Source organism: Pleurodeles waltl, chromosome 3_1 (assembly GCF_031143425.1).
Source record: "Pleurodeles waltl isolate 20211129_DDA chromosome 3_1, aPleWal1.hap1.20221129, whole genome shotgun sequence".
Lineage (NCBI taxonomy): Eukaryota > Metazoa > Chordata > Amphibia > Caudata > Salamandridae > Pleurodeles > Pleurodeles waltl.
This window is the reverse complement of record NC_090440.1, coordinates 1,525,946,400-1,525,959,425: the sequence shown is the minus strand read 5'-3', so window position 1 is coordinate 1,525,959,425 and position 13,026 is coordinate 1,525,946,400. Positions and strand designations below refer to the sequence as shown.

Here is a 13,026-nt window from a genome sequence, read left to right as displayed (position 1 = left end):
TAGATTCAGGGGGGCTCAAAAATCCTCGAGCCAGACCTGGGTTGATTTTGTAGACTACTCAGTAAAAACACTAGATGGTTGGTTAACTGGAAATGAAGTGTGTGACTATGTTGGGCTTTATAATTTGTTTATGAAAGAACACATTTTAAGTAACTGCTTCAATGAAAAGTTGCATCAGTATCTGGTAGACCTAGGTCCAATTTCTCCCCAAGAATTGGGAAAGAAGGCAGACCACTGGGTCAAGACTAGGGTAACCAAAACTTCCACTGGGGGTGACCAAAAGAAAGGGGTTACAAAAACTCCCCAAGAGAAAGTGGGTGACACTAGAAACAAAGAAACAGAGTCCTCTGTAGGCCCCCAAAAACCAGAACAGGTGGGTGGGCCCCAAGACACAACCCAAAACAAAGGTGGGTACCAGGGTAAGAACTGGGATGCCACTAAGGCATGGTGCCACAACTGTAAACAGTCTGGGCACCACACCAAGGACACTTCTTGTCCCAAAAACAAACCCCAGAACAAAATTCCAGGGGTAACCAGTGTAGCCATGGGAGATGACTCCTCAGATGAGGAGGTCTTCCTAGCCTTCAACTGGAAACAGGGCCCAACAGGTGAGTTGGAGATTCCAGAGGGAAGTAGACACTTCCACCACCTACTGGTGAATGGAATCCCAACCACTGCCCTGAGAGACACTTGTGCCAGTCACACTATTGTGCATGACAGGCTGGTGCTCTCAAACCAGTACATCCCAGGTGAGACTGCCAGGGTAAGAGTTAGCCTAGACAGGGTCACTAAGAGGCCTGTGGCTTTAGTGCCCATAGAAGTGGGTGGCACTCTTAGCTGGAGAAGGGTAGTAGTCAGTACAGACCTCCCCCTTGATTGTCTCCTTGGAAATGACTACCCAGAGGTTAGTCAGAGCCCAAGAGAGGAACTGGTCCAGTGCCAGTCCTCTCCCAAGGATTCTGGAAGTCCTGCCTCTGCAGTAAATGCAAGCAGGCCCCAGAAGAAGAAGAAAAGAAAACAGAGTAGGAAGGGTGGACAACCTTTAGCCAAGGTTACAGCAAGCCAAGGAGATTCTGCTCCAGTAGGGGAGAACTCCAAAAATGGCCCTGATAAAGTCCAACCTGACCCACAAGAAGTCCTGGCTAGTCAGGCAACTGTTAAACCTGAGTGGGTGGCTCCTCAGCTAACAGAAGAAAGAGTGGAAGAAGGGTGTTTACTACAAGATGTGGTAACCCCCCACTCTAATACAGCAGACAGGCAACCTGAACCCAAAGAAGCCTGTAACTTAGCCCCTTCCCTTTTAGGTGAAGAGCTAAAGGTGTGGTTCTGGGCACTGACAGCTGTCAGTGGCCTCTGCTGGGTGTTAGCCTTTATGGCTGCACTATCCTTAGCATGGTGGTCTGACCCCATGCCAAATAGCAAGTTAGGCCCCCTGACCCTATTGGTCATGGTGGGGTTACTCCAGCTCTGGGTAACCTCTTTGGGTAAGCTAGGGGTAACCCTGGCCAAGATAAGGTTAGCAGAGGTGGATACCTCTAAGACCAAAATAGAAAGAATGGGTGGAGACATTGAAGAGGCAGACAAGAGGCAATTCAGACTAGGTCCTATCACTGTGGAAGTGGGTCAGTTCCCCAAAGGGAATGACCTGAACAGAAGGATGTAAGGCAGAGTAGGCCCTGCAACTAACCAGCCTATTTCTCCTACTCTTCCTCGCCTGACAGACTAGGAAGACTCTCCCAGCTTGGGCTGAGTCTCCTGGCCTGTAGGCTGGGGGGGGCTTGTGTAAAGAAATGGCTCCCTGTTGCAGTTACCCCCCACTTTTTGCCTGATACTGATGCTGACTTGACTGAGAAGTGTGCTGGGACCCTGCTAACCAGGCCCCAGCACCAGTGTTCCTTCACCTAAAATGTACCATTGTATCCACAATTGGCACACCCTGGCCTTCAGATAAGTCCCTTGTAACTGGTACTACTAGTACCAAGGGCCCTGATGCCAAGGAAGGTCTCTAAGGGCTGCAGCATGTCTTATGCCACCCTAGAGACCCCTCACTCAGCACAGACACACTGCTTACCAGCTTGTGTGTGCTAGTGAGAACAAAATGAGTAAGTCGACATGGCACTCCCCTCAGGGTGCCATGCCAGCCTCTCACTGCCTATGCAGTATAGGTAAGACACCCCTCTAGCAGGCCTTACAGCCCTAAGGCAGGGTGCACTATACCATAGGTGAGGGTACCAGTGCATGAGCACTGTGCCCCTACAGTGTCTAAGCAAAACCTTAGACATTGTAAGTGCAGGGTAGCCATAAGAGTATATGGTCTGGGAGTCTGTTTTACACGAACTCCACAGCACCATAATGGCTACACTGAAAACTGAGAAGTTTGGTATCAAACTTCTCAGCACAATAAATGCGCACTGATGCCAGTGTACATTTTATTGTAAAATACACCACAGAGGGCACCTTAGAGGTGCCCCCTGAAACTTAACCGACTGTCTGTGTAGGCTGACTAGTTCCAGCAGCCTGCCACACCAGAGACATGTTGCTGGCCCCATGGGGAGAGTGCCTTTGTCACTCTGAGGCCAGTAACAAAGCCTGCACTGGGTGGAGATGCTAACACCTCCCCCAGGCAGGAGCTGTGACACCTGGCGGTGAGCCTCAAAGGCTCACCCCTTTGTCCCAGCCCAGCAGGGCACTCCAGCTTAGTGGAGTTGCCCGCCCCCTCCGGCCACGGCCCCCACTTTTGGCGGCAAGGCTGGAGGGAACAAAGAAAGCAACAAGGAGGAGTCACTGGCCAGTCAGGACAGCCCCTAAGGTGTCCTGAGCTGAAGTGACTCTAACTTTTAGAAATCCTCCATCTTGCAGATGGAGGATTCCCCCAATAGGGTTAGGATTGTGACCCCCTCCCCTTGGGAGGAGGCACAAAGAGGGGGTACCCACCCTCAGGGCTAGTAGCCATTGGCTACTAACCCCCCAGACCTAAACACGCCCTTAAATTTAGTATTTAAGGGCTACCCTGAACCCTAGAAAATTAGATTCCTGCAACTACAAGAAGAAGGACTGCCTAGCTGAAAACCCCTGCAGAGGAAGACCAGAAGACGACAACTGCCTTGGCTCCAGAAACTCACCGGCCTGTCTCCTGCCTTCCAAAGATCCTGCTCCAGCGACGCCTTCCAAAGGGACCAGCGACCTCGACATCCTCTGAGGACTGCCCCTGCTTCGAAAAGACAAGAAACTCCCGAGGACAGCGGACCTGCTCCAAGAAAAGCTGCAACTTTGTTTCCAGCAGCTTTAAAGAACCCTGCAAGCTCCCCGCAAGAAGCGTGAGACTTGCAACACTGCACCCGGCGACCCCGACTCGGCTGGTGGCGATCCAACACCTCAGGAGGGACCCCAGGACTACTCTAAGACTGTGAGTACAAAAACCTGTCCCCCCTGAGCCCCCACAGCGCCGCCTGCAGAGGGAATCCCGAGGCTTCCCCTGACCGTGACTCTTTGAATCCTAAGTCCCGACACCTGGGAGAGACCCTGCACCCGCAGCTCCCAGGACCTGAAGGACCGGACTTTCACTGGAGAAGTGACCCCCAGGAGTCCCTCTCCCTTGCCCAAGTGGAGGTTTCCCCGAGGAACCCCCCCCTTGCCTGCCTGCAGCGCTGAAGAGATCCCGAGATCTCTCAGACTAACATTGCGAACCCGACGCTTGGTTCTACACTGCACCCGGCCGCCCCCGCGCCGCTGAGGGTGAAATTTCTGTGTGGGCTTGTGTCCCCCCCGGTGCCCTACAAAACCCCCCTGGTCTGCCCTCCGAAGACGCGGGTACTTGCCTGCAAGCAGACCGGAACCGGGGCACCCCCCTTCTCTCCATTCTAGCCTATGTGTTTTGGGCACCACTTTGAACTCTGCACCTGACCAGCCCTGAGCTGCTGGTGTGGTGACTTTGGGGTTGCTCTGAACCCCCAACGGTGGGCTACCTTGGACCAAGAACTAAGCCCTGTAAGTGTCTTACTTACCTGGTTAACCTAACAAATACTTACCTCCCCTAGGAACTGTGAAAATTGCACTAAGTGTCCACTTTTAAAACAGCTATTTGTGAATAACTTGAAAAGTATACATGCAATTTTGATGATTTGAAGTTCCTAAAGTACTTACCTGCAATACCTTTCGAATGAGATATTACATGTAGAATTTGAACCTGTGGTTCTTAAAATAAACTAAGAAAAGATATTTTTCTATATAAAAACCTATTGGCTGGATTTGTCTCTGAGTGTGTGTACCTCATTTATTGTCTATGTGTATGTACAACAAATGCTTAACACTACTCCTTGGATAAGCCTACTGCTCGACCACACTACCACAAAATAGAGCATTAGTATTATCTATTTTTGCCACTATCTTACCTCTAAGGGGAACCCTTGGACTCTGTGCATACTATTCCTTACTTTGAAATAGTGCATACAGAGCCAACTTCCTACATTCCGATTATATTTTTCTCACTTTGGATGAGTCAAACTCTCGGTGTCGAGATCGTTCGGTGCCGGAATGTCGACCGGAGTCTGAAGTCTTCGGCAAATTTCTGGCCTTTTTCGGTGCCGATGTCTGGTCACTTTCTTTTCGATGGGTTAAGCCATGGCCTGCTGCCGGTGGCGTCCCCTTGTCCTTAAAGATTTTTGTTTGAGTTTTGGACGGGGCAGGTTTACTCACTGTTCGCTGCACTGTCGAGGTTCGGTCACTTTCGGATTCATCCGAGTCCGATCCCTGGATGGAAATTCTTTCCTCCTCTTCGACGTCGAGTTGCTCTCTCGGTGTCGACACCATTTGCAGTCTTCTCGCTCGATCACGTTTGGTCTTTTTAGATCGAAACGCTCGACAAGCCTCGCAAGTATCCTCCCTTTGTTCTGGTGATAAACACAGATTACAGACCAGGTGCTAGTCTGTATAGGGATACTTCAATGGCACTTCGGACAGAAGCGGAAGGGGGTCCGGTCCATTAGTCTTTGACGATGGATGTGGTCGGGCCGACCAGGCCCCGTTGAAGAATAGAAGCCCGGTAGGGCCGCCAGAGTGCTCCTGCTGTCGGTGCCGATACAATAACACTAACCTGGTACCGAACGAGAACAATACCGTCGAATTTTTGATATTTAGCCAACTTTCCCGATTCGAAATACGGAGCGAAGAGGAACACGTCCGAACCCGATGGCGGAAAGAAAACAATCTAAGATGGAGTCGACACCCATGCGCAATGGAGCCGAAAGGGAGGAGTCCCTCTGTCTCGTGACTCGAAAAGACTTCTTCGAAGAAAAACAACTTGTAACACTCCGAGCCCAACACTAGATGGCAGGATAATGCACAGCATGTGTATCTGCAGCTACACATGCCACCAAACCTATATATATATATATATATATATATATATATGAAATCATATTCAGTGTACACCTCTGCCATCTACTGTTGGGCTCAGATGTTTGCAGGCTGCTTTTCTTAAAAAAAAGTCTTGTGTCACAGAGTAGGCTATGTGCATGGGCAGTGACTCCATGGTAGATTGTTTTCCGTGCAGCCAGCAAGACTATGTGGAGAGGTGAGTGAGTGCTGCATGGTGCACAATGTCTACTGTGTAGTGTCAACCATGTAATAATTTTAAAGATCTGCAACAAATGCAAGCTTTCAGGAAGGAGGGTGGGTGCATGTCAATTTGCAGCACTACATGCTACAAATAGATGCTAAGAGGGTAAGTAAAATTTTTCATTTGTAGCATGTGTGACTGTAGATTCAGATGCTCTGCACAGACTGCAAAGAACTACCCGGCACAAACAGCGGCTAGGGTCTAGATGATGGAGGTGTCTGAAATAAAGTGATTAACACTGTCTGGCCAATGACAGTCTGCTGGAAGGCTAAGATATCCACACAACAGTGTTTAGTAAAAGTGTGTAGGGTTGACCAGAAGGCTGCTGCAAGAAAACCATGGTTGCCCTATTTTTATGCGTAGAGTGTACTCAGAGGATAGCAATACCAGCCTTACAGATCAGATGGCTGTTGCAAGATTTTGCCAAGGCCACAAAGAGCTTGACAGACTTGTGAAAGAGGTTGTCTTGTCAATACAATACTTAAGAGAACACTTGACATCCAAGGCGTGATGGACTCTCTCTGTTACAGAGTATGGCTGTGGAAAGAAGACTGAAAGCTCTATGGTATAATTGGGGTGAATAGGGTACATTACCTTAGGGAGGAACTTTGCGTTACTTCTGAGGACAACCTTCTTCATGCGAACTTTAACAAAATGTTCTTGTTCGGTAAAAGTAGCTCACTGGTATGTCTGAGGGAAATTACGCCTAATAGGAAAACTATGTTCCACAAAAGGAACTGTAAAGGTCAAGAGAGCAAGGGTCTAAAGGGCAGAGTCATGAGCCTGGTGAGGACTGCATTAAGGATCTACATAGGACGAGGAGTACTTTATGAGGTATGATTGTTTTGAGCCCCACAATGGATCCTTTGGCTCCTGAACCTGAAAAAAGAAAGGATATTTTCTGTGTGGCATGTGCAATAACAGCTCGATGTAGCTATATGAAGTTCAGTCAAGACCGGACTACTGGAGGTGCAAAAGTTACCAAATTAGGTCCAGGTGCTTGGGAATGAAATAGTAGACAAATGTTTTCCACTTTACAGCATAGAACACCTGTGTGATGGGGCTACTGATTTTGCGTAGTGTAGTCCTGTACTTCTGCAGCAGATGAAAGTCGCAACACCAAGATTTCAGGTCCCCAACTGCTTGATTGAGCAGCCTGGGCTCTGCATGCCTGATTTGCCCTTGGTTATGCATGAGAATGTCAGGCCTGGTTGGGAGCCTTTTGTCGGGGCTGATGGGTATCGAAAAGTTTGAGTACCACAGCTGTCTAGGCCACACGGGAGTCACAATGATGAGCATAATGGATGCATCTTCATCACCACATATGGAAGGAGAGAGGAGAAAAATCAAAAAGGCAAGGATCCTAGACCAGTCCACCCACAGCGCTGTCTATGAGCTCTAAGTGTTGGCACTTAGAGTTTGGGGATTTGCATGTGGTAGTGGCAGACTGGTCAATCGGAAGATGGACATTTTGTGCTTGAAGACTTGCACATGCCTTCCGATTAGTGGGCTTGTTGACACAACCTGCTGACTAGGTTTGCAAAGTTAACACCCAGGAGGTGCTCAGTTAGCAGGTATATACTCAGGTTGTACTGACAGCAGAGGAAGAGTGTGTGCTGCCTTGCATCTAGAGGTCATTTATTATATTCAAGTGGTCTGTTTTGACAAAAACGACCTTCTTCTGTCTGAAAGGACGGAAGGCTTTGACAGCTCAGCATATGGCCAGCAGCTCAAGGTAGATAATGTGATGCACCTAGTACTGAGTGGCCCAGAGTCTCAACATAGTCATATTATAGAGATGTGCCAGCCAAGCCCATGAGAGACATGTCCTAGGTAATGGTCAACTGCAGGAAAGACCTGCCCACAGACTGCTTCTCTTCCACAACTGCAGAGAGGAATCAGAACTGGCCTTTCCCAAGAAAAGACATTCCTAGTGGCCATTGCGGCAATAGGTAGTCTTCCCACTGTCGCAAGTGGAGCTCATAGTGCGCTTCTATGGTGATGTAGGAGGCCACCTTCAACCTGACCATAAGTTGATTTGGCTGGAAAAGAGCATATGCTAAAAATGCTGCTAAAACACCCTCTGTTAGCTAGGGTAGGGTACGGTTATGACTACACACAAGTGAAGCAAAGTGTGTAGGAGACACTAAATCTCAACAAGAGAAATGGACTGCCTTGGAAAATGTTTGGCATTTTTCTTCAAGATGCAGGCTGCTACAGTGTTCTTTACTGCACTAAGCAACAGAATTGCAAAATGTCTAAATGTTTATATGTAGCCACGTTACACAAAGTGCTGTATGTTACCCAAGTCTCTTCCAAGCATAGATGCCAATACAAGCACAGCAGATATACACTCACAACTTGAATACGGCGCTATACAATAGCCAAACAAAATAACTACTATAGTGTTACAAACGTGCAGCAGCATTGCCGCAGGAATACTCTACTGCAGTGTTCCCCCAACCCCCGGGCCGCGGACCGGTGCCGGTCCGTGGATCAATCGGCACCGGGCCGCCCGAGGAACTTCAACTTCATTTCACTGTGGCGGGCGGCCGAGGCGCAGAGCATTGCGCCCTCCCAAGCGGGCCACGGAAAAATGATCAGACATTTACCGGTCTGCAGCAATAAAAAGGTTGGACAACACTGCTCTACTGTATATTGTGTGCAATACTAGTACACAAAGGGAGAGTATAAGGGAGCGGGAAAAGACACCCATCGTACTCGACTCCCCAAACACAATACTAAGTCACAAAAGAGAGTACGGGGTTTTTTGGAATTACAAATGGGTTGAAAGTGTGCTAATTGCGTCACTATACCAATCCTAAATCTCAACTAAAGATAAAACGAGGGGTGGTTTGAGGTCTGTGGAGGGGGATTTCCTTTATGGACTAGGTGGTCTCACACACTATATAGTGTCATACTTCATCATATGACCACCTAGCCCCACCCAGGTAGGACAATACCACCTGGGCGGACTCAACCTCGCTGTTAAAGGAACAGGAGGGAGTGCGTAAATTAGTTTGATTTCTGGAAAGTAGGGATCCAGCTATGCTATGGGAATAAAAACACCTACTCAGATACCAGGATGAGTTTAATAGAAGGTTCTGTGTGGTGTGATTAAAAGAAGTGGGAGACCAGTGTGAGAACAATGACTCGCAAGGTCACCTATCTAGCCGACATGTTTCTGCCCTTGTGATTGAGCTATGGAGGGTCTCTGGGCATTCATCAGGGCGTTGGATCCCTGTTGCAGATGCTTATAGCGCGCTGCAGTTTAAATCGCAGTAGGAAAAAACGTGGGAAGGGAAGGAAGGGCCTACCTTAGCCAAGGGAATACCTGGGGAGGACCTATGGTAAATACAATAACATAAACAGACCAAAATTGGCGGTGAGAAGGTAATTCACAGCAAACCACAGCACACGTGACAAAATTTCATGCATAACACAATAGTACTGGTTGCAGATAAAACGGTCGCAGCAATGCAGGTTATGCGCGGCGAGTGGTAGGTCAGGGAAGACAATTCCTTACCCTAACAATAAAGGCTACTAGCCTCTGGTATCCTGGAGAGGGAGCGTCCCCTTATAGTCAGACTCTAGGGTTAGAAGGGAGAGAGCAGAAGGGGAGTAAAGATAAAGAAATATATATGAAAGAATAGGAATAGGAAAGGGAAAAAGGAAAAGAAAGAGAAAGAAAGAGAAGGGGGGAAAAAAGGGGAAAAAGGGAAAGAGAAGAGGGAGGGGGCAAAAAAGGGGGGGGGGCAAAGGAATAAGGAAGGAATAAGAGACATGGAAGAGAAAGTAAAAGAAAAAGAAAAAGGGGGAGACAGCTGGGAAAAAGGAAGGTGGGCAAAGTAAAAGAAGAAAAGAAGGGCTTCTTATCTGTGTATCCATCGATGGTAGACTCACTGCATCAAAGGTGGGCGCTCTCTGTGCGCCTATACCGACCTCTCTGTCAGGACCGCTTGGGTAAAGTGACCTGAAAGTCGTTAGTTTATATAGTAATCTTAATGGGGAGAATTGCCTGCAGCTGAAGGGAATCACCGCCGCGGCCCAGGGGCCGGAAGTAATACGAGCTGTAAACGTTTGTTGCACCGGACTCGATTGCGGTCCCTCCGGAGGTGCCGAGGGCCAGAAATGGCCAAAAATGGCCCAAAATGGGTGGGGCGATCGTAAGTAGCGTAATTCCAACATGATCAGCCCCCTCCGCGAGGGTCGAGGCGGCCGCGGTCAGCGACCACGGCTTTGAGAAAGCCCTGTGAGGGTGGGGGCGCGAGCCCGCAAGTGCTGCCGGGAAATGTAGTTCCCGAGCAGCCATTCGGGTAGCCTACCATAAAAAATGTGGAAGTGTTTAGTCTACAGAATAAAAGTAAGAAATGGTGCAAAAAAGTGGCAAAGATTATTAAAAAGTGAATTATAGTAATGGTACTAATAGTAGTAACTGTTACAAATGAGCTGACAGGGTTGCAAGTGACAGCGGTGGTGCATTTCATTTGTTTTTTCAAAATTTAGTGCATGGGGCTTCTCACACCATCTCGCCAATGTGACACCAAACAGAAAGTTTTAAAACAAGAAAAACCCATAACATTTTGTGGACTGACCACAGACCATGGCCTTCAAAAGCAAAATTTAGCTTGCTCTTGTGAGGGCCTGGTAATTTAGAAGCCGGGGTTTTCAAGGTCTGCCCCAAGCTTCCTAACACGACAACTCAGATAGCCACAGTGAGAGGGTGTGTAGTAATGCAAAGCTTGAGGGTAAATGTTGGTGACGCAGTCATGCAGCTTGTCTCTTTATTGCCTCCTGTGCCATCGTCCATCACCACTGCAACATATTTACCCTCTATCAATGCAGCAATGGGGAATACTCCGTGGTTCAGAAACATCAGGTCACTCACTGGTTGTATGTCATTTCATAGAAAAACTATTTCATGGAATACCATTACAAAGAAACCATTTCACTTAAACTGTTTAATAGAAATTTTCAGAATTAATGGCATTTGTCATTTCATAGATGTCACTCATAGCTAGTATTGCTTGCTCGAAAGTTACATGTTCACTTTTTAAGATGTGAGTGCAGTGGTTGCAGGTTTTAGTTTCAGAAACAGTTTTGTCTGAGGTAGTTATTTCAGTCCTGTCTTCAGGGGGCATTATTTTAGATTTATATCTTTCACATTGTCAAACAATTACTTTGGAGGCCTTTAATTAGCTGACCCTCACCACCCTAAACACCATTCATTCCTGACCCTTCATAAACCCTAAACACCATACATCCCTTTCTTCAGGAAACCACTCAGCACACAAACTTCACCCATCCCTGATACATAAAAGCCCTTTCTGCCCCCTATACTCCACCCATCCCACAAACTTAAAAAAATGCTCGATACATCCATATATATCACTTTAACTAGAACTATTTCTGAACTCTCAAAGCCCTTACAACCCCTACACTCCAAACATCTCTAAATCCCCTTACTACCTCTAAACGTCACCCATTTCTGAACCCTACAAACATGTGCTATGCTTGAACCCCACTCTACGCTGACTCTTAAAACCCTCACCATCTCCAAACTCCACCCATAAACCCTAAATACACCTCATCACCACTAAACTCCACCCATCCATGAACAATAAAACTCCTCACCACCCTAAACTCCACCCAATCCTGAACCTTAAAAACTCTTTAAGACTCTTAACCTCTACCCATTCACTGAACCCTCACTGGTCCTAAACTGCACCCATCCATGAACCCTAAAAACCCTTGACCACACTTAAACTCCCCACACCAAAAAAGCTAAAACCCCTTTCAATGCCTGATCTCCACCCGTTCCTGACAACTATAAATACCTAAACATTACTGATTTCTGAACCCCAAAAAACTCCACTAGGTATGAACTCCATCCATGTTTAATCTAATTTTGGATTTTTCCTCAAAACTATCTTTCCTTTAAATTGGTTTTCCATGACTTGGCTTCCTTCAATGTGGTTTCTCAGTTTTCATTTCCGTCTCTCTAATCTAAGCAGAAAACATGTTGAAAGCATCATAAAAGGTGCCCAGAAATCCACCAGGCATAACTAAGGAACATCACATGACCACTACAAGTCATCACATCTTTTAATGGACACTCAAGGGACCATATTTGACTTACATCCAGCTCTGTCTCTTCTTCTGGGAGCCCTAATAAACTCTTGAGTTCTTCATCCTCCATCCCAGTTTTCTCATCACCCTTCATTGCAGATGGTAGGGTCTGTGGTTTCTCACGGAGTGTGTACAGCCGAGTAGATGCACCAAAAGAGACAGTTGAATCAATGGGAACTTGCTGGGGTTTGTGAGGTTCCAATCTAATGTGACCCAAAAAGGTGCCATGGGCTGATGCAAGAACATAAAAGAAAAAAAATATTTTTATTTTTTTTTAGACTGAATGCAGAATCATTTTTAAAAAGTGTACAAATTAATAAATATTAAACTAACAGCAAATACAAGGCAAATTGTTATATTCAGAGAGTTTAACCCAGTGTGACAATTTTAAAGTACATTGGAAATTTTAGCACAATTACAGCACTCTGCTTTCTGTTAGGCACCCAATACGTATTCATATATTTGGCATAAGACACTATTCATCAGTGTTCATGTATGAGCCCCTCTATAGGTTTCCCTCCAGCTGAAACACCCGAGAAAGGGCTGTTCCCTCGCAAAGGGAAACAAAGAGTAATCGATCCATAAAAAAAGTTATTAATTCTAGATTTTAATTTAAAAAAATTGAACAGGAATTGCTTGACATCAGTCTGTTGTCTAATATAGAAGGTTCCTACTGTAGTACCTCTCATACTCGTCATTTACCCACTTGTATCCATTACCAGCTTCAAAAATATTGGAGTAATGTATTTTCAAAGACATCCCAAACCTTGTTTTACCTCAAGTCCCTTCCAGAGTCACACACTTTCTGACCAATAATGACTAACCCATGGACTCGAGCCACATTTTCACAATGGGCAAAATACATTTATAAACCCTAATGGGACAAATTTACATGATCTGGTGTCATCCTCAAAATCTGCAATACAGATCTCTTTAATATCGATTGAAAACTGCTGCCATTGCACAGCACATTTTAAGCAAATTAAATTATTTGAAATGTGGCATCAAACACATCCAGCTTGCAGTTCACTTACTGCACCCCTTCTTGGTTCCGAATACCTTAAATCTATGCACAAAATATATCACACTTTCCTGGACCAATCACTACAGTTTACAATTTCAAATCCTCTTCCCACAAATAGGATACCTCTCACCTGTGCCAACTAGGAACCTTCCGGGTATCGGCAGCCTTGCCACTAGACCACAGAAGCTTCTATTTTAAATTAGTATTTTGTCAAGGCAGACAGCAAAACTGACCAGCCTGCACCTGACCTTCTCCA

General features: G+C 46.6%; 1 protein-coding gene across 2 annotated transcripts in view; it reads right to left on the bottom strand.

Annotated features, from left to right (window-relative positions):
* PPP1R8 (protein phosphatase 1 regulatory subunit 8) overlaps window positions 1-13,026 on the bottom strand; it is a 162,417-nt gene that overhangs the window by 44,719 nt on the left and 104,672 nt on the right. For both annotated transcript variants that reach the window (XM_069225105.1, XM_069225104.1), the window contains one exon: window positions 11,757-11,977. In XM_069225105.1, the coding sequence (XP_069081206.1) occupies window positions 11,757-11,977 (221 nt within the window). The remainder of the gene's footprint in view (window positions 1-11,756; window positions 11,978-13,026) is intronic.